We start from the raw sequence: 27,076 nt of genomic DNA, 5'->3' as shown, positions 1-27,076 counted from the left end.
ATTTTTTTTATTGTTTTTCAAGTTTATTTGAGAGACAGAAAGAGCACATGAGTGGGAAAGGAGCAGAGGAGAGAGAGAGAATCCCAAGCAGGCTCCGTGCTGTCACCGCAAAGACCAACGTGGGGCTCAATCCCACAACCCTGGGATCATGACCTGTGCCGAAATCCAGAGTCAGATACTTAACCGACTGAGCCACCCAGGTGTCCCTCTTTTTGCCTTTTTTTTTTTTAATGCGGACATTAGAACATGAGAAATTCCGTATGTGGCACTGATGTTTCTATTGGACTGTGCCGGTCTGGTTGGCCACGATAGGGGAGATGCAGATCATGGTAATATGTTGACATAACTCTGCATTATAATGACATGTTTTGTGTGATTAACGACACAAGGGGGCATGGGCCAAGTCCTCAGTGTATCCAGAAGGCAGGCAGGTCAGGCTAGGTTACAGCAGGCCTGAAATGCCAACTAAGGAGGAAGAAGTCACAGATCACTGCTACCGAGCCGGAGGCCTTGCAAGGAGCTTACGTCAACCGTTCGATCCATGTGCCCAGGTGAAGGCTGACACCGGGATGACAGAGGATGTGTTTCAACATGGTCACAGGGCAGATATCCTAACGCCCATGCCAGCTCTGGTGTATTCCCAGTCCTCTGTGAAAGAACATGCAGTCTAGATATTCCTGTCTGCACAAGACTCTGTGCTCCCATCTCCTCCTCTCCCCTTCTTAAAGAATAAGGGGCGCCTGGGCAGCTCAGTCAGTTGGGCGTCCAACTTCAGCTCAGGTCATGATCTCACAGTCTGTGAGTTTGAGCCCCGCGTCGGGCTCTGCGCGGACAGCTCAGAGCCTGGAGCCTGCTTTGGATTCTGGGTCTCCCTCTCTCTCTGCCCCTCCCCGGCTCCTGCTCTGTCTCTCTCTCTCTCAAAAATAAATAGACATTAAAAAAAGCCTTTTTTAAAGAATGAGGCTCATCTAAAGCGACACGGTATTTTTATGACTCGGTTTCTCTGACCATCTCGGCTCTGGGCCATGGTGAGACTCCCTGAATGGGACTGAGCAGAGACTGACGTGCAGGAGCAACCAGCCCATCTTCCACGAGACACCTGCTAGGCCAGGAGGGGGTTGGGGGGGGGGTGTGTGGGCACCGAGAAGCCGCCACCACCCTCCTCCAAACCTCAGGCGTCGAGCTCACCCTCCAGGTCAGCACATTAATGTTCGTCCCTCCAAGAGATTATCTGCTCCCGTGGAGCAAGGAAATCCACTTCTCACAGAGGTTAATAAACTTACAGATCTCATTACTCGAAGAGGTCATGCTGGCAAGAATTTTAATGCGTTTTTTAGAAAGGGTCTGGAATAATTATTACAACAGAACAATGGCTACTCGGAGGAGCGAGGGCAGAAAGGTGACTGATGGGGACAGAGCAGCACCCCCTCCGCCCGCGCAGCGTCCCCCCACTGTGGACGGCACGGTGCTAGGAGTCCAGGCAGGGTGGCCGTCTCTGTAACGCCCACCGTCTGGGGCCGGGACCACCTGCCTCTGCTCTCGCTCCCAGGTCGCCGGGCGTGTTAGCGAGTTTTCTAGCTGTGGTGACTGGCACCTTCACGGACTCACGCTCTTGGGACCCCCAACTGAGCCCTCAAGGCTACTCACCAATGTGGATGTGCCTCCAGCTCACTCCCGGCCCCAACGTCCACGACCAGATGCACCAAACCATTTACCTCTTCCCGATCTACCCCGGTCCTCCGCTCAGTTCGTTAGCTCAGGCTGAGAAGGAACAGCCAGCCAACCAGATTCACCCAGCCCCTCGTTCCCCTTCCCGCCGTGGCCTCAGGATGCCTCCATTCCTGCTCCTTCGCCTGGTCTCAGGGGACGACCCTCCAGGGCCCCTCCGGAGGCTTACTCCTCCCCTGAGGCTCCAGCTCTAGCTGCCTCCTTCCCCCAGCCTCACCGGCTCTCGCTTTTTCTAGTATCTTCAGTCTCCTCCTCTTCTTTGCCCTCAGCTCCCAACACGCTCAGTTTATCACACAAAGTCAAGCTTCCTTCCACCCTGACTCGCCCACAAGCTCTCCTGCATTTTCAGCCAGATGGTCCACTCCTCACCACATACCCACTCCGTGAAAGGCCTTAAGTGGATTGGAGCTTTACTCTGGGCTAGAGCTCCCCTTAGAATCCACCCTGCCCTAACACCATTCCCCACACAGTGGTGGTTGGGGTACGCGTAGGTCCCCACCCTTCTCCAAGCTTTCCGAGGCCTCCGCCCAAGAGCAGAAGCCCCGCTCAGTGTCCTCTCTTCTGGCCTCTCTGTCTCATCTACTGGCTCCTTCTCCATCCCTTCAACTGTCACTCTTACCCAGAGCTGCACGGGTCATCTCCCTGACCCGTCCTCTCCTTGAGAGACCGAATCCAGAGGTGACAGCTCCCAAATCTGTACCTCTGGTTCTACCTTGACTGCTGAGCTCCAGAGCCGAATTTCTACTTAGAGAGGCCACCCTGTGGAAGACCCACCACAGATGGGAATTCATCATCTCCACCCAAACTAAACTCTCATAATTGCCCCCCCCCACAAAAAAAAAGTACACCTCCCCTTGTGTTCCCAACCTCAGCCAATGGCACCAGTTACACGGTCGAGAAACATCTGAACGGTTGGCAACCCAGCCTCTCCCTTTCTCTCATCCCAGCAATCAAGAGCCGTGGGTCCACTGGCCACATGACTTCCACAGGGGATCTGGCCCCCAGGAAGAGCATCTCAAGAACACGGACTTTGCTCTCAGGCTCAAGCTGGATTCCCAAATTCTGCCACCTTCCTGTGGGACCTTGAACAGATCATGGAATCTCCCCAGGCCAGTTTCCCCAACGACGAACTCGAGGGCTGCTGTAGTTCAATGGGATGTAGTATAAACACAACAGTTGCAACCTACCAGCATCTCAGGAACGGACGGCTTCATTTGTGCCCCAATTAACAACTCTCTAGGAAAGATCCTCGAGCCCTCCCAGCCCCAGCGAGGCCCCTTGCATATATTTTCTGTTTTCTCGTATCACGTGCATTCCCCAAGCCTGTCCCGGATCCATTACAGAACAGGAGGGGGTTGACACCACACACACCTGTGTCACGTCTTCTCTCTCCCCTCCACCCCTTCTCCTCCTGACATTCTGCGTGCAGACTGCGGCTCGGTCCGGCAAGCCTCTTCTCCCCAGTCCATTAACTCTCCGCCCTGCCCCCCTCACTACTGTCTCTGGAACCATGTTCTCCACCCAAGTACCATTGTCGTCTTCAAGCCTAAAAATGTCCTCTCATTGCCTGCAGACTGAGTCCACAACTCCTCGGCTACGCACCACACTTCCTCCTCCTGCCTCCAGTCATCTGCTCCCCCAGCTCCCTGCCTGCCGCCTCTGCCAGGCCTCATCCTTTGGTACCAGGACTCCCCTACCTGTGGCCTCGCCCCTGGCTGGCTCCTCGCCACCCACGGGATTAAGTCCCAACACCCTGCCACAAAGGCCTTTCCCTCATGCCTGTACCTTCCTGACCTTCTGAGCACTGGACCCGGCCGTGTACTCCCTCCCCTCTCCGCCCAGAACTCACGTTCTCCCTCCCCTCTCCGCCCAGAACTCACAGCTACGGCATATCAAAACGTGTTGCCTTTAACCCTCACAACCACCCTATGATGTTGGTGCCATTATTATGCTAATTTCACAGATGAGGAAACTAAAGCTCGAAGGCAGGCAGGGTCTCACTCTGGGTCATGCAGCCAAGTGAACGGGACGCCAGGACTGAGTCCAGGGTCTCTGTGCTGGACCTCCATGCCTCGTCGCTTCCCATGGGCGTGAGCAGCTCTCCCCATCGAAATGTCTCCCACCGCCCACCCCAAACTCCTACTCCTCTGCCTGGGAAACTCCTACCCACCCTTCAAGACCCAGTTTGAAGGTCACCTCCTTCAAGAAGCCTTCTCAAACCTCTTGCAGAGGGAAGCATGTTATCCTTGTTCGTATTTCAAGAACGAGGCTCATCTCGTTGCCCTAATATCCTGCTCACCATCCTTCTCTCTTGGGAGGGCAGAGCCCCTGTTCTACAACCTCTAACTTCTTGGCTCCCGGCCCAGAGATGGCGCTCAGCAGCTAAGTGGTGGTCATTGGTCAGGCAGGAGCCGATGAAGAGTTGAGGGTGGATGAGGAGGGAGTTCAGACCCCTGGGAGCGGGTGAGGGCCACGAAACGCCAGGCCCTGAAACCCACGGGTGCATAGCCCACACGGCCCCCTGGCCCCATGTTGATCCCTTAGGTAATGTCTGTTTAATGTCCACCTTCCTCGCTACACTGTAAGCGTCATGGGACCACAAACATTCACCACTCTGTTCCTGGCACCCCAAAGCGGACGGCCTCTTGAATTTCTTGAAGGAACGAGTGAATGATCACACGAAGGGCTCTCTGACCAGCAACGTAAGTCATTAGTCTGAACCCACAATGGGGAGCAACCCCTCATTTCGTTGCCCACACTGACACCTCCCCGTGAAAGCAACCGGCCGGCAGCCTGGCGTTCTTGTTGGCAAATGTGGGTCGGCTCTCCTGACCGTGCCCATCCTCTGCCGGTGACTGCCCTCCACCCACACAGCCTGTGGGGTTTTGTGCTGCGAGCAAGGCTCCAGAGGGCAAACTTCATATCGTCAGGGTCACCCGATGACGGGAACGACTCCAGCACCGCTCAGGACTGGGAGCAAGCAGCTGAGAGGATCAAAGATCAGGGACACTCTGGCCACATATTCCAGAAGGTTCCTCAGGGGTCAGCTGCCAAACCCCCACCCAAAGCAGAAACGATGGTGATGTCGATGACAGTAATCACAGACCTGGCCACCACATGCTGAGTACTTATGTGTCAGGCACTATGCTGGATGCTTCACACACATTCCCTTGTTTGTGGTCACTTTACTGTGCATTTAACAGATGAAGATGTGGGGGCGCCTGGGTGGCTCAGTTGGTTAAGCGTCCGACTTCAGCTCAGGTCATGATCTCACGGTCTGTGAGTTCGAACCCCGCGTTGGGCTCTGTGCTGACCGCTCAGAGCCTGGAGCCTGTTTCAGATTCTGTGTCTCCCTCTCTCTCTGACCCTCCTCCGTTCGTGCTCTGTCTCTGTCTCAAAAATAAATAAACGTTAAAAAAAAATTAAAAACAAAAACAGATGAAGACAGTGACATCTGAGAGATGAAATGACTTGTCCAAGCTCACACAGCCAGGGGCTGGGGATCTGACTGCATTTAACCCTGCTCCGTGTCCCGCCCCCCCGCTACAGGCAGCCCTCCATGACAGGGAACTGGCCACCACGTAAGAATGACAGTTCTGTGTTGAGTCACTCGGAGGCGTCAGAGAGCTCTTTCCCGACCTGCAGAGCTCAAATCTGCCTGGGCACCTGCTCTACTAGAAGCTCCTCTCCCGGCCCTTTGGAGCCTCCCAGAACAGCTCCACTCCTTTTCCCCACGAGGACCTTCTCTGTCATCTCCCTCCCCGAGGACAACACAAGTCAAAGCGCCTCTCCTTTCCTCCATGTATCTGAGCAACTCCATTAAAAGTTTTCCCAATTAAAGATCCCAGAAGGAATCCAATACCCAGGCAGCAGGGTCTGCAATATTCCTCACTAATTGGATCCCTGTGGACACCCCCTACCCAATAATCCACAGACGACAGTGCCCCCCCCACCCAAGACCCAGAGGACAAATGGTCTCAGTCCCCCCCCCCCCCACCAAACGGCCTCAGGTGCCACTGCCTGTGACGTCCCCAGGACAAGGCACAAAGAAAGGGGCCTGCCAGAGCCCCTCCCTTAGCGGGACCCAGCCTCGATTCGGCTGGAGGACACCTGCACGCCAAGAGGTTTCTTTTTTATTATTATTATTTTAATGTTTTATTTATTTTTTAGAGAGAGTGTGAATGGGGGAGGGGCAGAGAGAGGGGGACAGAGGACCTGAAGCAGGCTTTGCACTGACAGTAGAGAGCCCAATGTGGGGCTCGAACTCACGAACCGAACCGCAAGATCATGACCTGAGCCAAAGTCAGACACTCAACTGACTGAGCTACCCAAGCCCCCCCCCCCCCCCCCACCTCCGCCAAGGGATTTCTCAATGCACATCTCTCAGGCTAAACTCTTTGGCTGGTGGCGACACCCCGGTCCCCAATTCCCCAGCTGAATAATAATAATAATAATAATAATAATAATAATAATAATACGACTATCAACCAGGGTTGTGAATAAAAATGTGTTTTTCTCCTTAAATCTCTCTAGTCGTTGACAAATGTCTAAATGTGTTCCCCACAAGCATATTTTTATTCTAACAAGCTAATTTGAACTATAGTTTAAATAAATTCTCCCAGAACGATACCATATGACTAACAGCGCTCAGAGGCAAAACTACTGGAGACTCTGCCGTAGTTGAGCAGAGACTTCCAACCCGGTACCTTCCCACACAAGCGCGCCCCACTAGGAAACTGGGTCACGATGCCAGTGCTCACCTCCAAACGCATAACACGACCGAGGGCAGCCTATGTGCACGGTGTCTAGAAATACGGAAAACAAAGAGCTGGATGCAACCGACTGAGCCACCCAGGCGCCCCTGCCTGTGTTGGCTGAGACGTGTCACAGGATTTATCCAGCTTGTGTGTGTGTCTGTGTGTGTGTGTGTGTGTTAATTGCCTTACAACCGAAGCAGGGAATAGAACGTCCTTCCAGTATATATGTCCCTGCCAGCCCTCTCGCCAAGGGAATTCTCCAAAGGAGGGGCCGCGGTGCCCACCAGACAAAGGGCTCTGAAGCACCGTGCTTTCTGCTCACGGAGAACCTTCCTGTCCAGGTCTGCAAGCAGAATCACTCTGCCCTGATATTTCCAAACAAGCAGAAATAGTTTGAGCAGCTGGGTCCTCATCCACCAACCACCCTTAGCAACAACGATGAATTCTTGATGTTCTCACCAAGATTCACCAAGGAGCAGTGACTCACCCAAAATTACGCAGCCACTGCAAATTACCCGATGTTAATTGTGATCCTGGTTTCTCTACCATTTCTTTCCTTTGGTAATTCATTTAGAGCAACCGATTGCTTGAAGGAATTGTCAAAATGTCTTTTTTTTTTTTTTTAATACGCTGCCTTGTTCTACAGAGGATTTAAGCGGGTTTACAAAGATGTATAAAATTTAGCAAAACGACAAATTACAAGTAGGTGTGGATTTAAAAGATGACATATATTTGGGGCACCTGGGCAGCTCAGTCGGTTGAGTGTCCGACTTCAGCTCAGGTCATGACCTCACAACGGTTTGTGAGTTTAAGCCCCGCGTCGGGCTCTGTGCTGACAGCTCAGAGCCTGGAGCCTGCTTCGGATTTGGTGTCCCCCTCTCTCTCTGCCCCACCCCTGCTTGTGCTCTGTCTCTCTCTTTCAAAAATGAATAAACATATAAAAAGTTAAAAAAAAAAAAAAAGAGATGATGTATATTTATAGTCACCGTCATGAAAAGATGTCCACTCAAGGTATTTTAAGTTGAAAAATTTATGTTACAAAACAGATGTAGGAGATGATTCCATTTCGTTAAAAATACATTTGTTCTAGGTAGCCCTACGTCTAGACGCAGAGACACACGTACATGCAGAGAAATCTGCAAAGACAGACATCTGATTGCCCAGGGAGGCTATCCCTGAGACGTGGGATGACAAGTAATTTTCACTTCCTTCTTCATGCTGTTATTTTTTAGTATGAACGTGCAACATTTTTATAATTAGGGGAAGAAAAGCAAAGCTATTTTCATTTTGTTAAAAAAAAAGAGAGAGAGAAGTAAGAGCAAAGGAAGGGCCATCCGACAGAACAAAGAATAAAGGTAATGAACGAGGGCTGGTAAGTCTGCCGAGGGTGACCGCACATTTAACTCTAGTTCCCCGGGAGCCGTTACAGAAAAGAAACCCACTATTGACACAAGTCATGAGGTCCACTTGACAAGAACAAACCACCTGCTTTGCTCTGAGTCTGTTTCCAGCAAGAATGATGGCACGTCCCCCAAAGTGAAGGTCAACCCAAAGAGTGGTCATTCCTTGCTATTCATTCATTCATGCATGCATGCATTCATGCCACACACGCCTAGTTAGGGCCTACTCCATTGTATATTCTTCCAACTCTGACACGGAATGTGACACTAAGGGCTGCCTACGTGAGGACGGTGATCATCAATGCTAACAGCGCCCTGGTAGTCCCTGTAGCATACGGGGGCATCTGTCCTACATGTCCCAAATAGGCGGGCACTGCCTCTGACACCCTTTGCGTTACAACATTTCGTTGAAACACACACATGAAGCTGGTACTTCTACACGTGGCTTTACCTCCGATTCGGAAATACGATCTCTGTTAAGGACAGGAGTGACCTAGTAGGTCTGCTCATCCTGGATCTCCCAACAGACCCTCCCAATAAATGCCTTACAGACGAACAGATCGAATGAACCTTAGTAAAGTGAAGTTTAGAAAGCCCAAGACAGAACCAAGAAAGACAAGTTCCTTCAACAGATCTGAGAGACCGTATCTGTTTTTGTCAACACGAACCCAAAAGCAAAGTTCATACTCTGCGGGAGGAATGGAAAATTACACGAGAAGGAATGAACATCAAAGGAAAGCTACCCAGTATCGGTTACCGAAAGGAGGCCCAAGGTATTAGATCACCGCGATTGTTATCGCACGTTGCAACATAATCTTGGCCGGACAAAATAAAGGAGTGTAAACCAAAGCCTGACAGGACTACAGTCGGTCTTGTTTGTAAACACTGACAAAATCAGCCAAGAGTCACAACAGCAGGCAAGCTGGCTTTTCCGTTACCTTTTGCAGGCGAGTAAAAAGATAATTTATAACCCCAATACTCGGATGACAGCTGACAGCCTGAAAATTAACCCAAGTCATAATAAAAGCTAAGTGGCTTGCTTTGGCATTAAAAGAAAATTGCATCCAAATGTGATTTCTTTCTCTCTTGGCCCTTGTAACCCTCAATTAAGCAAGCCATATAAAAGGTGATCCCAAAATTATCACAGCTCCCAGGCCAGCATCCAAGCAAGGCTGCCCACCACATTCAAGCATTAACTCCATCAAAAAAGTACTGGGGCCTACAAGGGGCCTGTCACTATGCCAGGTGTTAGGAGACACAGGTGACAAAGGTAAGCCCCTATCCTTGTGGGATGCCAGCAAGGACAGATTGTGACTAAGTTTAAAAAAAAAAAAAAAAAAGAAAGAAAGAAAGAAAAAAAAAAGCCCACATGATTGCAGGTGCGCTGTGGTGAGTAATCGCAGACAAATAGGTGTGGCTGTGTTCGCAAGGAACGGCAGGGGTCGGAAAGGCTCTGCAGGTGACCCTGATGTGGGAATCTGAAGCATGAGGAGGAAGGTATTTGCAGAGCTAGGACAAGAACCTCCCAGGCAGAGAGAAGAGCAAGTTCAAAGATGCCCCCCCCACCCCGAGCAGGGCAAGAGGAGAAATGAGGCTCACGTTAGCAGAAGGCAGTGAGGGATGGACAGGGGACACTAGAGATGAGGCACAAGCCATCCCCCTGTGGCTGCAGGGTGTGCGAGGTGACCTGATCCGATTTGCAATTTTTAAAGCCAGCTACTTGGGCCCCCGTATGAGAATGGACTGGAGATACCCAGAATGGGAGCTGGTCCAGGAAAGAGGCAATGGTGGCCAGGACCAGTGTGGGGGCTATGACCATGGGGACAGGTGGACACCAGACAGTATCCCGGAAGTAGAACCACGGGGCCCACTGACAGCGTGGACGTGGAAGGTAAGGGAGAGGAGAAGCAAGGATGATTCTTAGCAAGCGGGTGGACGGTGGGGCCACTGACTGGGATGGAGAAGATAAAGGGAAGGTCAGAACTGGAAGGGGCATCAGGAGCTCGTTCATGGACAAGAGTTGGAGGCCCCCAGAAGGGCTGTGTTGGAAATAAAAACGTGGGAGTCACCAGCAGGGGTGGGTGGATAACGTTACCTAGGAAGGGAGTGTTGACCGCACAGAGGAAGCAGGTCCGGTCCGTAAGCGGCCCATCATTCAGAGGTCAGACAGAGGTGCAAGACTGGACAGGAGCCATCAGGAAGGGAAGCAGAAAAGCAGGGGAGTGTGGCGGCCAGAAGCTGGCTGGAGGGGGGTGGGGCAGTTGTTCCAGGGCGGGAGGGAACGGCCGAGAGGCTAAGGCAAGGGCACAGGCTAGCAGCGACCCCACAGTCTGGGTGGCACTGCAGGGTGTGGAGCGTAATCAAATGGTAGGCGAAGAAAGCCAGTGGACGCAGTGGCTTTGGGACGGATGTTTTCAGGGGAAGGGAAGCAAAGAAGCAGGAGAGAGATGCAAAATGACAGAAGCTATGGTGGTGCTCTCCAACATGGCGGCGCTCTCCAACATGGCGGCCACCACCATATGTGGCCATTTCAATGGAAATTAAATTACAAACTCAGGCCCTCGGTCACACTAGCCACGTTTCAAGTGCCCTAGAGCCACAGGTGGCTGGGGCCGGCCAAATTGGGCCATGCAGACACAGCACTTTTCCATCAGTGTGGAAAGTTCTACTGGACGGCCCTGAACCAAAGCATGTTTGTATACTGATGGGAAAGAGCCTGGACGGGGGGGGATGTGGAAGAACAGAGCAACGTTGCCGGACGAGGTGAGAGGGGGACAGGGTGGTGGGACAAGCGGGTGAAACAGGTGGGGAGCAAGACACGGGGCCACAGGGAGAGGAGACTCTCCTTGGTCCGTGGCTCCCGTTTTGTTCGCGGAGGGAGGCAAGGTGTGGTGGGGAGGGGACAGACAGAGGTCTGAGGAGGAGAGAGAGTGTGCCAGCCAACAGCTGCCTCGGGAGTCAAAACACAACCTCACTGGGGAAACCACGCACTTAACGCAAAACACTTCACGGAAGAGAAGCGGAAACCGTGAGTGTCTGGAAGAGGACGAGCGTCTGAAGCGGGAGAAGTAAACTCAGAGTTTTTGTTTCTTCCTCTGAAGTCGGGGCCACGTCTACACAGTGCAGCCGTGACAGGGCTGCGGGGAGGGCCGCGATGAGGTTCTCTACTGGCTGCCCTTTCCTCCTTCCCCTCGTCCTACTCCACTCTCGGAAAGGATGACATTGGTTCTATTTTGGGTGAAAATAGCTCCCTCCACCCTCCTCTGCCTGAACTGCTTATGCAGCCTGAACGCCATTTCAATTTACTGCCCTGGTTTGTCGGCACCCGTCAATTACGGAAGACGCGCGTATATTAAAACCGGCAGAAGTAGGCAGGACTTGCAGACCGGCCCTCACCTACACGGAGTAACAAGCCACGTACCGAGCGACGGTAAAACTCCGTGAAAGCCACGCTCCATTTTCACAAGGTTCCCCCAAGCCGCTCCTCCCCGATGCTCCACAAACAAAAATTATCTTGACATTTCCTTTCAGCGTTTGTGAGTAAACACTTTCCTTTCCACAGAACTATCTGATCTCAACCAACAGAGTTTCAACGTTCGTGTCTGGATCACGCAAGTGTGTTGAGTTCGTTCTGTGTTGTCTGGCGGAGGGAGGGAGAGCGTTAAAATGATCAGACCCCTTTTATCTCCTATCTGGAGACCTACATTTGCCAACTCCTTTTTCCCCGTCAGTTTCTTTTTTTTTTTTTTTTTTTTTTTTTTGGTAAAGTATGAAATCTGAGAGCCTCAAAGGTTCCCGGTGCACAGAGAGCGGCCTTTTCATAATCTACCAAGAGGTCGCCGGAAATGTTACAGAAAACCCGCTTCCCAGCCGGCGTGCCTCTGGTAAAATCACCCCCAGTTTCTCCGTGCGGGAAATCACCCCCAGTTTCTCCGTGCGGGAAATCTCCTGGACTGACGCCAACGTCTCAGGCCAATCTCTAGGCCCCTCTCGCCACCCCCCACCCCTCCCCCCACCCCCCACCCCTGCTCATGGAGCTCTGGACACTTCACCCAAACTCCTCTTGGCCCGCCTCTGGGTCCTCCAGACCCCACAGGTGAAGTTGGCCGGGAAAGAGGACTCCAGACACGGCCTGGAGTGAGGCGCAACGGAGCCGCTGACCCACGGGAGCTAGGTCAGGCCACCAGGACCATGTCGCCCCTTCCACGCCTTCCCGATCCCACAGAGAAAACCAACATCTCCAGACGCACCCAGGAGCCGTCTGGGGGTCCCGAGAAGGGCTGTCTGGAGGGCGCTGAGCACACAGCAGGAGGCAGACACGCGGAAACTCTGGTTCCCTGACCCCCCAGCGCCAGCCCCACGCCCCCTGGCAGGCTGTGACTTCCCCTCTGCGGAGGCACCAAATGTCCCTCCACAAACGCCCGCCGGCTGCCCCCCCCCCCCCACTGGGGGCAGTCGCCCGACCACCGAGGGCCTCAGTTTCCGCATCTGTAAATCGGGCTACAGAGCTGTTCCCTGAAAACGGACGGCCCCTCACCGCCCCGTGCTCCCATGGAGCGAGCAGATGCAAGGAGTTAATCGTGTTATTAGCACCGTGGCTCCCTGACTCACAGCGCCTACTGCTCACGGAGACGCCAAGGAGAAATCAATCCTGCTTTTTCAAATGACTTTATATACTCACAAGCATTAGTCACTCCGACAGAGTATTTCAACTTCTCCCCCTGAGCCTCTTACTCCGTCGTGTCCGAGGCCGGAGCCTCAGCCCGGCTCCTTCCGCACTCCCTCACCCCCATCCCGCTCCAAGCAGAGTCCGAACCCACTATTCCTACGCCGGGGGGGGGGGGGGGGGGGGGGGGGGTCAGGATTACTCGGTCTGCTCCCCTTCCAGGAAAACTTCTATTTCCATTCGGCTTGTCACGAACCCCGCCGCGGAGGACGACACACTGCCCCGCGCGCTCGCACACACAGGCCCCGGAGTTGACCGCGCGCCCGGGGCCGGCTCGGAGGCGGCGGGCCACCGCGCGGGGGCCCCAAGTCCGCGCCCCGGCCGGGCCGCCCCTGCCGGGGACCCGCGCGCGCGCGCGCGCGCGAGGCGGAGGGCGCGGGGTCGACCCCCGGCCCCCCACCCCCGGCCGGCCGCGCGCCCGTCCCCCTCCCCCCGGACCCCCCGACGCGCGGAGAGGGCGCCGGCCCCCCGGGGGGCTCCCTCACCCCATCTCCGGCGCTGCTCCGGCGGCCGCTCCGACGGGCCCTCTGGCGCTCGCTCTCCGCGCGCTCCGCAGCCGCTCCCCGCGCCGCACATGCGGCGGCCCGTGCGCGCCCGGCTCAGCCCCGGCGCCGCTCCATGCCGCGGGGCTGCGCGGCTGCCGCTGCCGCTGCCGCTGCCGCCGCCGCCGCCGCCGCCTGGCGCGGGCGGGCGGGGGCTGGGCCGGCGGGGGCGGGGCGGCCGCGCTCGGGCCCCGCCCCGTCCCGCCCCGCTCCCCGCGCCGGCTCCTTACGTAACCTCGGGGGGCCCCCCGGCCGCGGCGCCGGGCAGAGGGCGGGGGGCGTCCCCCCGCGCCGCCGCGCGCTCCCCGCCCGCCTCCCGGGAGGCCCCCTTCCCTCGGCGAGCGGCGTGGGCGCGCCCCGGGCGCTCGGCGCAGTGCCCGCAGCGAGCATCCCGCCGGTCCGACCCAGAGCCCCGCTCGCAGCCGGAGGGACTTTGGGGCCACCCTGCGATTGCGGATGAGGGAACTGAGGCCGCGGGAGGGGAAGTGAGTTGCGCAAGGTCACGTATTCAGATCAGAGCTCAGATCTCCAGGATCGGAGATGGGCACGGCCACGCCCCTCCTGGAAGCCCACCTGGGTGTTGCCGTCCGTTGCCAGGCTGGGCGGCTCAGGGTACCCGCTGCCATGAAATTCCGGAAAGCCAACGTGGCGGGGAGGATCCGGCACCTGCAGCAGGTGTTCTGGGCTCTTCCCAGCGTGAAGGTGGGACAGGGCTTCCAATTACAGTGTAATAGCTTTTAAGGAGGCTTAGTTAAGCTTGGTTTTATTCTCAGAGCAAGGGAAATGGAGATGGCAAAAGAGGAATTTAAAGACGAGCGGTCTCTTAATCCCCTTTCCACACATCGTGTCCTGATTCCCTACTAAAGGCTGGCACCGGGACTAAGCTAACCTCCATCCCCGAGGGCCTCCCACCAGATCATCTTCTGCTGAGAACACACTGCCCACATAAGCCTGCCATCTGAGGACAGCGGGGGGGGGGGGGGGGGGGTGAGGGGGGAGTAAAGAAACAAGCATATGAAGTAGGGTCACCATCTCTAATCTACCCTCACCTCTTCTGGGACCACAACTTTACCTGCTAACTCCCCAAGTCTCCTCAGGGTGCACCCCACCCCCTGTAATTCATACTGTGGTCAGTAATTTTTTCAATCACAAATCTGATCATATCACTCTTCTTAAAATCCTTCACTGGCTTCCTTTTGACTGTCCTTGGAATAAAGACCAAGACACTAAACATGCCTAAAAGGCCCTGCCCCATTTTGCCTCTCCAGCCTTTTCTCTCTCATTATCCTTTCTGCCCTTAGCCAACTGGCCATCCTCCTTTCAGCCTCAGGACCTTTGCACATGCTATTATGGCCATCTGGGAAGATTTTCTCCTCTCCTGTCTCTGTCGCCCCTAGTCAATTCCTACTCATTCTTCAGATCTCAGTTAAACTGTCACTTCTCTGTGGAAACTTTACTTAATGCCCTAGACAAACTGAACGCCCACCCTTTTTCTTTATTGCACTTATTTGTAATAAATATTTGTGAAATTATCAGTTTAATATCTGTTCTCCCAGGCACATCTGCAAACTCTACGAAGCCGTATATTTTTGCTCATCGTTGTATCTCCAGTGCTCAGAGCTCTGCCTGAAAGTCCTCCATAAATACCTGTTGAATGAATGAATTAGCATAAGCCAGGCCGCAGACACACAAAATTTGCCAGAGTCTGTAAGCACAAGTGAGTCTGTTTAAAGCCAGGGCTGGTACTTGGTCCGGGAGGAAACGAATCTCTCACTCTATCACGAGCTGAATTCCAAAGATCGGCTGGGGGGGGGGGGGGGGGATGAGGGGGATGGGGGTGAGGGTTGCCCTCAGCAGCGTCAAAGGGAGAAGTCAGCATAGGGGAATGAATGGCAGAGGTCAGCTTAGCTGGGGTCGGAGTATCAGAAGACAGATTCACGGCGCAGTGGAGCCAAGCAGTCTCCCAAATCCTGAAGAAGACGTTCTTTTTGTTCCGCTGATACGAAGGGCACACCCACATTACCCCGGGGAGATGCAGTGAGGCAAGACAGGTGGGGCTGGTGAATCACTTGGGCTGCTTCCCACAGACAGTGGGAAGCAGGGCACTGCTGGAGGTGTGAGCCCACGTGAGGCTAAACGCTCCATGAGTAGGGGCATCTGGGTGGCTCAGTTGGTTGAGGGTCCAACTCTTGAGCTCAGCTCAGGTCTTGATCTCAGTGTCATGAGTTCAAGCCCGCATTGGGCATGGAACCTACTAAAATAAAATTAAAGATATAAATAAAGACCCCATGAGTAAAATGCCCATCCCTCTGGACAAAGGCCCTCGCTACAGGGTGAGGGGCGGGGGGGAAGAGGAAACGTGTGGATCAGACAAGATCTGGAAACAGCTGCCCCTCCTTTCCACCAGCTTTGAGCGGCCACCCCGTGGGGACCTGCGAGGAGTGCCTTCCCCCCTCTCCTTCAGCCCCCAACTCCAGGCCCAGATTGGATGCTGCCTCTCGGGAACCTTCTGAGGTCACCAGAGCCGTGTGTAAGCTTCCTGGGGTGGCCCCCAGCAGGAGCACTTTGTCATTGTGGGATCTGCCCGAGCGTGGGGCCCCTCAGGGTCCCTACCAGTGCCTCCTGCTTCATCAGAATCAATAGTCACCCCTTTTCTGTGAAAAATCTCCCAGCAACGTGCTCTGTGCAGCCCCAGTTGTCGAGGAAAAGGACTGAGCAAGTCTCTTCAGCAAGAGGCCTGATGTGAAAAAGGGGGAGACTCCTTGCCGGCTGGAGGCTGAGACGAGGCCAGGAGATTCGAGTGTCCTTTTAGGCTGAGCACGAGGAGCCAGTGAGGGGGCACGAGACTCCAGCCCCAGGCAGAGGCGTGGGCCTTGGAGAGGAGAAGAGGGTCTAGGGAAGAAAACCGATGGCGGCTGAGGTTCCATTCTGCTCAGAGAAGCAAGGACACCTACCGAACACGCACGAGCGAGGGAAGGTGTGGGGAAGCCAGCTGTGGAACGGGAGCCTTGGGAGAGTCAAAGGGTCCAGAGTCAGTGGATCCAGAGTTGGGAGCGGGCGGCGCGGAGATGCCCCCGGAAGTCTGGGAAACCAAACCTTGACCGGCACACACTCGGGCACCCGGGACTCCCGCCAGTCCGTGTGGCAGCAGAGGCTTCCAGAATCTGACACCAGGCACGGACAGTCCGTCCGAGGAGGTTTTGCACTCTCACCAGGGCAGATGAGACAAGCGTGGGTGGCTCACCAGAGAGCTATAGGTGCAGAGGGCTGAGGAAGTAAGGAAACACACCCTTCCTCTGTGTTGCCTACAAATCCCCCCCAGCTGCCTTGGCAGAAGAGCACTTTGCACCCTCTGAGCCCGAGAGGGTGACGTTCCACGGCTCTGGCCTCCCGTCTGTCAGGTGCCAGCTCCTGGAGAGATGGCTGGCTGTGGGCTGGGGCAGGGGAAATACGAGATGTGCTAGAACGTGTTGGTGCAGCAGGAAGTAAGGAAGGCTCAAAAAACAAAAGGATGGAGGCATGTTAGAGGGACACAGGAAAGAGCTTCCGATGGCCAGAGCTGGAACGATTTGAACAATAAAATAAACGACCCTGAATAGGATTATAACGCAACCTAAGAAATGAATATACATGAGTCCATATTTAAAGAAATTGTTCAATAAGTGGAAAAGAGGCAAATCCTCTGTACAGAAGAATTCCAAATAAGATATGGAGATACTTCCCTTCCAAGAGGTAGAGTTCAACACCCCCCACTCCCCCACTCCCTGAGAGTAGGTCTTAGTGATTTGCCTCTAAAGAATAGAGTATGGGGGTGGGCGCCTGGGTGGCTCAGTCGGTTAAGTATCTGACTCTTGACTTCAGCTCCTGTCATGATCTCAGTTGGTGAGTTTGAGCCCTGCGTTGGGGCTCTGGGCTGTCACCTGCTTGGGATTCGTTCTCTCTCCCTATCTCTCTGCTCCTCCCCTGTTCATGATCTCTCTCTCTCTCTCTCTCTCTCTCAAAATAGATAAGTAAATTTTAAACAAACAGGAATAAAGTATGGACAGGGGAAAATGGTAACTTTACAGTGGAGAAACCACTTTCTTGACCAAGTGGTGCAGGTTAACATCACCGGTGATGAGCCACTTGGGTATCACGTGCCCTCTGATGGGGTGTTGAGGAGGCGTGTACTTCCCCTGTGTGATGTTTCTTCCCCTAAACCCATCGCCCCAGTCGGATCATGAGAAACACACCAGACAAATCCACAACGAGGAACATTCTACATAATACCTGACCAGTGTTCCTCCATCAAGTTCATGATAAAGACTGGGAGACTGTCACAGAGCAGAGGAGACCCAGGAGACAAGACGACTGAATGCATACGAGATCCTAGATTCGGTCCTGGAAGAGAAAGAAGAAAAACTAAAATCTGGAGTTCGGTTACTGACAAGGCACTCGTCGGTTCCTCGTGGCACACGCCCCGTGGCGACGTAAGACCCTGACAACGGGGGACACTCAGGTGAGAGGCACCCAAGGACCTCGGCACTGTCTTTGCCGCTTTTCTGTAAATCTAAAACTGGTCCAGAATAAAAACGTTTATTGAAAAAGAAAGCAGCCCTGGGAGTCTCCCGTAGACCAGAGCCTGCGTGCCGTCTCGCCACCGGCCGTGCGTGAGAGGTGCGCAAGCAGAGCTCATAAAATGGAAACACGACTTCTGTATATGTATGGAAGTCACACAGAACAATTCTTACCCCCTCACCTGCAAAGCGTTCACCGTTTTCCCTTCTGTTCTATTTTGAAAAGCAGCGCTGTTCACAACCGACCACACTGATTTCAAAAACCTGCAATCTCTATATATTTCTCTTTCAACAGCAAGATTAGGTTTACTGTGTACATGTATATGGTGCTATATATTGCTGATGCAGGGACCTCAAACATTTTGTTTTCTTCTGACCATGAAAGGTCAGCTCTTGACGTAGGAAACAAACGTTTCATTAAAGCCATTAATTAAATGGATATCTGTCAGGTGTTACACAGCCACTAGATTATGTTCGTGGAGACCATATAGTAACATAGAAAAACACGTATTCTTTCTGCAAATACTGATCACCTACCGTGTCTCTGATGCTGAGCTGGACATGAGGGAGAAAGTAAGCGCTCAGCAAAAGAGACACAGTCCTTCTGTCGCGGAACTAGAACATCGAGTGGAAGACATATGACAAATAATCACACAACATAAGCTGTGATCTGTGTGAATAAAAGAGTCCTAATTTAGGTTGAGAAGCGTGGGTAGGAATGGCCTCTTTGGAGGGGCACTGACCAGGGATGGCGTGGGAGCAAGAGGTCCCAGGCAGAGGAGCGTCAAAGGCGCTGAGGTGGACAAGACCCAGGAAGTTCCCCGGAGCCGCAAGGTCAGCGAGGTTAGGATGGTGTGAGTTTCATGAGGCACGAGATGAGCTGGGAGACGAGCACCAGGCACAGAGGCCTGGCTAAGGATTTGGGATTTGCCCAAATGCACTGGCAGGTGGGGAATGCTAGGATCCGGTTTACATTTGTTTTCTTTAATTTTTTTTAAATGTTTACTTAGTTTTGAGAGACAGAGTGTGAGCAGGGGAGGGGCAGAGAGAGAGAGGGAGACACAGAATCCAAAGCAGGGTCCAGGCTCCGAACTGTCAGCACAGAGCCCGATGTGGGGCTCGAACTCACAAACCGTGAGATCATGACCTGAGCCGAAGTCGGACACTCAACCGACTGAGTCACCCAGGCGTCCCTGGTGTATATTATTTTAAAAATCACTCTGGTTACTGGGAGGAGAGATAAGAAGGGGGCAAGAGTAAAAATACGGAGACTGGTTAAGAGGCTCTCACACAAAGCCCAGACAAAAGGTCAGGGCAGAGGTGAAGGAAGGTGAGTTACAGATCAGACATGTATTTGGAGGTAGGCTCAGGAGGACTTGGTGAGGGACTGGGTGTAGATTTTGATATAAAGTACAGTAATCTATGTTCCCATACTCACTGTGTTGGGACTCTGGTTAGGCGAAAGCTATTTGTGTATATGGAGAAGGCCTGGAGGTACAGAAAATGAAAAGTCTGGTTCACGGGGCAGCAGAAGGAATATGGGGTAAAAACACAACATCGGAGTCAGACAGACCCGGGCTGCGTCCCGGCTCTGTCTCTGACCATCTCTGTGCTGGTGGGCAAGCTCCAACCTCTCTGTTGACTCCCTTGTAAGGGTAGATCTTAGCTGGCTCCCTGAATCTTCAGAATCAAGTCTTTTGAAAGCTTAAATGAGATACTACATGTAAAGTGCTTAGCTCAGCCCCTGGAATAGTACCTTCTTAATACATTGTAAGTACCATTATATTGACTGGCTATCATGGTGGAACCGGGGAGAAATTTTCATTCTTTATTGTCACTGAATTAATACTGCTATAATGCTATTTATATAGTCAACACACTAAAATTTACAATTGGTTTGGGGATTCTGAAACTGTATGGAAACAGCTCACACATTTCCTGCCCGGTAACACTTTGCAACCCTGTGTCCCAAACTCCCCATAGCTTCAGGATTCTTCTGCAGGGCACCTGAGGGTCAGAGAAGACTACAGGCTATCTCTTTAAGATGACACCAGATGGACGTGGGACCACCAGGCCCAGACCCTTGTTTCCAGTCGAGCCGAGGACCTGCCCTTAGGAAGGCGAGCTGGAACTGATTGCCAGCAGTCCCATCCAGGGCCTTCCTAAGTCTGTCCGTCCTAGCCGCTGCTGGGGATTCTGAAAGCATTCATTCAATCACTGAACCTTAACTGAGCACCTATTCCAAGCCAGGCTGTGTCCTCAGACAACCTAATAAGCAAACTATAGTGTAACCGAGGTATAAATAAAGTTCATGAAATACGGACTTTGCCTGGCTTCGGCTTCAAAAGAGAGGCATCACAGCTGGATCTTAAAGGATGTATGGGAGAGAAGGCCAGTTCCTGCAAATAGACCAGCACAAGAGCGTGACTCACATGGGAATGACAGCAATGTCCATGTGGTTGGCTCAGTAGTGTGTGGTAGGAAGTGGCCAGGCATGAGAGGGAGGTTGGGACCACACTGGGGAAGATCTTAGGGACACATTAAGGAGTTTGAACTTGATTCTGAAGGCCGCGGGAAGCAAATCCAAGTTCTGAAGCATGATCAGATTAGCATCTTAGATGCTCTGGCAGCAGTGGGGAGAATGGGCTAGAGAAGCAGAGATTAAGGGCAGAATTTTGTTAGGATCCAAGTTGGGTGGGTTCAGCCAAGGCTGGGGAAGGAGGGGAGGTGTGTGTATCAGCCTCCAGTAAGGGATAGGAGCCCGAAACAAGAGACCACGGAGCGCTTGCGGGTCTGGGCGGAGGGCCGGTCATCCAACAGCCCAACAGCCTTGAGGAGAGGCCGGACCTCCCTGGCTGCCTCTCAGCAGAGTTCAGCCACGAGAGGCACAGCTGGAAATGACCCGCTGGGCAGCCCAGCCAGCTGCAAGCGCCCCAGGGCTGTCCAGGCTGTGCTGCCTCGCTGCCAGGAGCCAGCACCCTGTCACCTTACTGTCCTTTGGGATGAATCCGCAAGTGAGTCTCCCCGTAAGAGTGATCTTCAAGAAAAAAGAAGAGAGTGGCCTTCAAGGGCGGGATCCCTCCCGGGTCTTCCTTGCTCTGACTGTGCTCTGTTCTTAGATAAGCTCTCTTCCCAGCTCCGGTCCCACATGCATATATAGCAAGAAATTAGTAAATTCCCCAACAATTCAAGCCATAGTCCCAGAATTGAGCTGCAAAAAAAAAAAAAAGAATGGAAATATATGTTGCAAACTGGTCGTTCTCAACCTTGCCGGAAGATTAAAATCACCTAGAGAGCCTTGACAAAAGGCCAACGCCAGTGCCCCACCTCCAGAGAGGATGATTTAATCGGCCTGGGTGGTGCCCAGGCATCGGTAATCCTGTCAACTCCCCAGGTGATCCCACCGTGCAGCCAAGGCTGGGAACCACTGCTCTGAGCCTCAGGTGCCCGAAGAGGGCGTAGATACGTGGCACACAGAGCCCCGGGGTGCGGGAACTGGGTCACTGGTTGGGCTTTCTTGAGACTTAGGGCTCCGGAGGGGAACTAAGAAACCCAAGGAGTTTGTGGGGCTCAGCGCCTGCTCTGAGCACAGGACAGAAGGAATGAATCCCGAAGACCACAGCTGCCCCGTGGAGCCTCTGACAGCCTGACGGGCGCCTGTTTGTACATCCAGGAGAGCTGGGGTGGGCAGGCTCAGACAGGTGGGGCCAGCCTTCAGAGCTGACTCAACAAGACAGGGTGAGTTGAGAAGGTTTCTAACTGGAGACATCATGCAGATGGTGATGGCTCTCGAGGGCACATGGAAGCCCGGAGGGAGGCGGGCAGCAGAGAGGAGAGAGGGTCGGGGCAATTTTGGACCCGCTGAGAAGCAGGATGCTGCAGGCAGGGAGCAAGGAAGGGGGACTCGAGAGCCGAACCCAGAGGACCCCAGGAGGAGCACACTGAGCCGGTGGGGCAGAGCTGGGGCTGAGGACGGCAGGTGGCATCACCAGGGGAGGGAGGGGAGCCTGGAGGCTGAAAAGAGTGGCCCTGAGCACCCAGGGGCCACCTGTTCTAGATGTGGACCGACCCCCCCCCCCCACCTTTAGCTTGATTTAGCTGAGTCTAGTATCTTAAAATTCTTTTGTGGGGGGCACCTGGCTGGCTCCGTTGGTTAAGCGTCCAGCTCTTGGTTGGGCTCAGGTCATGATCTCGTGATTTCAGCCCCGTGTTGGGCTCTGTGCTGCCAGCGCGGAGCCTGCTTGGGATTCTCCCTCTTACTCTCTCTGCTCCTTCCCCATTCACGCTTGCTGGCACTCGCTCTCTCAAATAAATAAATAAACTTAAAAAAAAAAAAACCTTTCGGGGTGCCTGGGCGGCTCAGTTGGTTAAGCATCTGACTTCAGTTCAGGTCATGATCTCACGGTTCGCGGGTTCGAGCCCTGTTCTGTGCCGGCAGCTCAGAGCCTGGAGCCTGCTTCAGATTCTGTCTCCCTCTCTCTCTGCCCCTCCACCACTTGCATTCTCTCTCTTACTCTCTCTCAAAAATAGATAAACCTTAAAAAAAACAAATATCTTCAGTTTTTTTAAAAAAGAAACGCTTTAGTAGAAAATGAAGAACAAAACAAAAACAAACAAAAAGCAAAATCCTACAAAATAGAAACGAGTGAGTTTTCAATCCATTTCAGTGTAGCAAATAGATACCGAACGCCTACTACGCGCCAGACTAGCCGCAGATGGCTCGGCTGGCATGGCAGCTTATCAGACACCCAGCCCCACTCCTAGTCCCCCCCCACCCCAGCCCCCTCGGGGAGGCCACAGCAGCCCTGGGTCCCAGCACCTCTGCCTCCAATAAAGCTCGGCTTACCCACCGGTTGTTCTAAGCGAGGCCCCCCTGCAAATCCGGGGTCCTCCTGGCAAGTAACACTGTTCCTGAAAGCCACCTGTTTCTCATCAGCTGCCCGGCGGGTTTTGGCTCTGGGTTCCAGAAAGCCCTCGCCTGGGCTGGGCTCTCCAGCGGGAGCTGGCTTCTACGCCAGGCCCCACCTCCGGCTCTTTCCCATGCGGCTCAGGGCAGAGAAGTATGAGCCGGCAGTTGGTGCAGAAATGAGTGAGAACCCCTCTTCTGGCCATTTCTAACCATCTCTCCAACAGCTCGGCCCCCAGGGGGAGGGGGAGGTCCCAGCGTTTCCTTCCCCTAAGTCAGCACTGTAATACCAAAGAGTTAGCAGAAAATCCCTTCCAATCAAGACCATGCCTCTCTACCCACTAGAAGCAAGAAGTGTCAGGGTCATTCCTCACTCTGTCACTCACCGCAAACACGTCCCTCACCCAGCCTGGGGGGGGGGTGGTGGTGTGCGGGCTGCCTCCTCACAGACGCTCCCCTTTAAAAGTTTGCCTTCTATTCCCTGTGACCTCTTTCACCTGTGCTGTCCCCCAGGATCGTGATTCTATCCCTCCTTCAAAACCAGCACGAAAGCTGCCTGAGTGTTTGGCTTTCTTCACTCAAGTATCCCTTTAAATCCACTTCTGTACATTTGCTGGTTTATTGCTTTGTAAATGCCTTTTTTGGTGGCTCTTGGGTATATTGTCTCTTGAACAGGTTGGGGCTTTTTTTTTTCTTCCTGAATTGTGGCCAAATATATGTAACATAACATCTGTTTTAATCACGTTTAGGTGTACAGCTTCGGTGAAATTAAGTACATCCACAAGGTCGTACGACCATCACCGCTAACCATCTCTAGAACTTTTTTGTTACTCCAAATCCAAACAAGTTTTTCGATGCCCGGCGAGTAGGGACATGTTTAATTGACTTATTTCTCGTTCTACATATAATATGTGATCTATAAATACTCTTGGCTAACTAGAACAGACAAGAGGTTTAATATAAAAGGCCCCAAACAGGCACCAATAGCTTATCAAGCCATCTTTTCTAAAAAATTGTTTAATGTTTTATTTATTCTTGTGAGAGAGAGACAGAGCACGAGCAGAGGAGGGGCAGAGAGAGAGGGAGACACAGAATCTGAAGCAGACTCCGGGCTCTGAGCTGTCAGCACGAAGCCCGATGCAGGGCTTGAACTCACGAACTGTGGGATCATGACCTGAGCTGAAGTCACATGCTTGACTGACTGAGCCACCCAGGTGCCCCAAACCACCTCTTCTAAAATTACTTCTTGGGGCACCTGGATGGCTCAGTCGATTAAGTGTCCGACTCTTGTTTCAACTCAGGTCACGGTCTCGAGGTCTGTGAGTTTGAGTCCCACATTGGGCTCTGAGCTAACAGCATGGAGCCTGCTTGGGATTCTCTGTCCCCCCCCCCCCCCCACCTCTCTGCCCCTCCCCGGCTTGCTCTCTCTCTCATAAATAAATTAAAAAAAAAATTTAATAAATATGGGGCGCCTGGGTGGTTCAGTCGGTTAAGCATCCAACTTCAGCTCAGGTCATGATCTTGCAGTTTGTGAGTTCGAGCCCCACGTCGGGGCTCTGTGCTGACAGCTGGGAGCCTGGAGCCTGCTTGGGATTCTGGGTCTCCTCCTCTCTCTGCCCCTCCCCTGCTCATGCTCTGTCTCTCTCTGTCTCTCAATAATAAATAAATGTTAAAAAAATTTTTTTTTAATTTTAATAAGTAAAATTACTTCTTACTAAGACAAGAAGGGGAAGACTGACTCCCAAAGAGGTAGAAAACATATAGAAGTTTATTCTAGATGAGTCCCTACATTAAGCTATGACCTGGCCCTGGCCAACGGTCTATGTGTCCAAGACCTCCGAAGAAGATGAGGAGGAGGAGGAAAGACCCTGTCCTCTCTTCTGAGACAGCCAACAAAAGCACCTGGAGGGATGGACAAGCCCATTATTCCTGAGACTCCTTGAACAAAGAAAAGAGTGTTTCCCCAAACTTGGCTCATCACAGAGATCACTCAGAGCATCCATTAAAGAGATCGAATCATACTTCTGGGGTGGGGTCTGGGAATCTGCATATTTAATAGTGCCTGGCATGATTCTTATGAAAGACAAATTTGGGAAGAATGAACTAGAATATTCCATCAGCAAGGTGGGGCCAGCCTAGCCGCCTGGGGCTGTGAAGGTAAAGGCTCCCAGCCAGACTTACTTTATGCTCCCAAGAGCTATTCAGAGCTGTAGGCTGCTTTCCAGAACCTTCCCAGGGCTGCTAGTCCCCAAGACTCCCGTGGGCCTGGTGCTTCTAAACGCTCGGGCCTTCCTCTTCCGACATCCTATACGCAGGGCCCATACGCCACCTCTCATTTCTTCCTCTGTGCCGAGGCCTTGCACGATCCCGAGTTCTGGCAGCTCCGTCCTCTGGCTTGGTTCCCCATAGTTGAGGGAGGACAATGAGACCTAGTCCTAATTTAGAACAAAAGAGCCAGGTGGTCATGGCCAGGTGTTAATTAGGGACTGACTACAGACAGCTGGTGACATCACAGTCCACCTTTAGCTCCAGCTGGGTCATCGCATGGAAAGAAGTCGGAAAGCTCGTATCTACCAAATCTGAGGTCAGTGTTTACAGAGGGAGACATTGGACACCAACCATATCGTCACAGCTGAAATTTCACCTCGGGGCCCTCCTGACACACGCCCGCCGGACCAAGCCTGGGAGGCTCCTTCACATTGGAGTGGCTCCGGTGGGCCTCCTGGCCCACGAGCATCACAGAGACAGGACCACCCTCTCCCACAACCACTCCCGGGTACAGTGAGTCAGAGCGGGTTAGGGCACAAGAGGCTAGAAATTCAGAGGTGTCTTCCTGTTAATGAAGCCCAGAAGGTTTTGTTTTCATTACAACAAATTTTCCCTCTCTCTCTGCCCCTCTGCTGCCCACTCATAAATGAATAAATGTTAAAAAAAAATGTAAACAAAGAAGTTACAAGGAAGCTATTTCAGAAATTTTGTGTTTATCTTCACTCCAGAAAGTTTACACAAAGCGGCGTTTCGGTGTTTCCGTGGAACGTCAACAGGTGTGATGCAGGAGAAGTTTCCGTTCTCCACAGGTTTGGATAAACTGAGTGAAATAGATTTCTTTACTAGTCCTTTTTTTTTTTTTTTTTTAAGGAAGCTTTAATATGTCAGTATAGACAGGAAACTCCCAAGACATAAATGCAATGGACTGTATTTTCTAAATAAAATTGATTTATTAACAATGAAACCTTAAGTAAGTTTTCCAGAGGCCACGTTTTGGCAAATACTGAAATAGAGGATGCTATTACCCAGGGCCAAGGTGACTTATAAGAAATAAGCCCTTGCTATTTTGTTCGCTCTCTGGTGAATATCTCCTCCCTCTGTCGCATCCCTCTCTGTAACCACAAAATTCACTTCTTGGGGTTAAGCAATAGAGCACAGTACAGTGAGTGGGCTGGCTGGGGTCTTACCTGGGCTTCCCCACTTACCAGCCTCAGGCGTGTTAACTAACTTCCTAATGCCTCAACTTTGCCGTCTGTAAAAGGGGCAGCACTGGTTCTTGAAGGTGGTGGCGAGGAACAGACAAAGCCTGAGCTATTACTGTCAAGCCACAGAGCCAGTCTCCTGAGGGGAGATCCTCTTGCCCACTTCTGGGCTCGATGGTCCCGCAGATAAACTAGTGGTCACTTCGGAAGGGGCGGCACACCAGGACGGAGGGGCAAACGCAAGGGTGAGAATTAACTGAAGAGGAGTTGTAGCTAAAAACCCAGAGCACCTGAGACGCAATACAGAGGTACAGGCCAGGACCACAGGGCCTGGGATGGGAGGGGAAGGATCCCTAAAATGTGCAAAAAGAGGAAAAGAATCAAGTCAACCTTGAGACAGGGCGTATAGAAATATGTACTTACACGGGTCAATACATGCATTATAAACACACACAAAAAAGAGAAAAAACATAGAGGAGAAAAAAGAAAAGTGTCAAACCTCAAAATGTCTTTTAGGACGGCACCAGCTGTACCCATCACCCCGCTCTCAGGCGGCTGATGACCTGGACAGCTCTCTGGCCACACAGGGGGGTGAAGGTCACTGAGGAGTCATAGGAGGACAGGGCCATCCAGAGTGGCACTAAGCAAAGACAGGGAAATATGGAGATAGAGCAGCTCGCCCCCAACTGGGTCCTTACCCACAATTCACTTGCCCCCCTTCTCCAACCCCCGTCCTTACCCACAATTCACTTGCCCCCCCCACCCCACCCCCCACCGCCCTTACCAACAATTCATTTGCCCCCCCTTCCAACCCTGGCCCTTACCCACAATTCACTTGCCCCCCCCTCCAACCCCTGCCCTTACCCACAATTCACTTGCTCCCCCAACCCCGGCCCTTACCCACAATTCACTTGCTGTGGGTTCAGTCACCTACAGCCGACGCGGGTTTCCCGGCGCGGATGGTCGTCCTCCTGACGCCTCCTCAGAGGGT

The 27,076-nt window shown here is 52.9% G+C and overlaps 1 protein-coding gene and 1 long non-coding RNA gene across 9 annotated transcripts in view; both read right to left on the bottom strand.

Moving 5' to 3' along the window:
* HOMER2 (homer scaffold protein 2) overlaps positions 1 to 13,245 on the bottom strand; it is a 115,273-nt gene extending 102,028 nt beyond the window's left edge. For all 8 annotated transcript variants that reach the window (XR_006218341.1, XR_006218342.1, XM_042987961.1 and 5 more), the window contains exon 1: positions 13,097 to 13,245. Coding sequence is in view for 6 of the 8 variants with exons in the window: in XM_042987961.1 (XP_042843895.1) it covers positions 13,097 to 13,101 (5 nt within the window). In the remaining 2 variants the exon portion in view is untranslated. The remainder of the gene's footprint in view (positions 1 to 13,096) is intronic.
* A 3,874-nt stretch (positions 13,246 to 17,119) lies between these two features.
* On the bottom strand, positions 17,120 to 27,061 carry LOC102950864. Its single transcript, XR_444441.3, has 4 exons — positions 26,986 to 27,061; positions 26,585 to 26,725; positions 24,797 to 25,050; positions 17,120 to 17,533 (listed from the first exon to the last, which is right to left on the bottom strand). It is a non-coding gene; the product is annotated as an uncharacterized LOC102950864 (long non-coding RNA).
* Between the last annotated feature and the right edge of the window lie 15 nt (positions 27,062 to 27,076).

The sequence above is a fragment of the Panthera tigris genome, chromosome B3 (assembly GCF_018350195.1).
Source record: "Panthera tigris isolate Pti1 chromosome B3, P.tigris_Pti1_mat1.1, whole genome shotgun sequence".
NCBI lineage: Eukaryota > Metazoa > Chordata > Mammalia > Carnivora > Felidae > Panthera > Panthera tigris.
The sequence above is the reverse complement of the archived record's forward strand: the minus strand, read 5'-3'. Positions and strand labels throughout refer to the sequence as shown.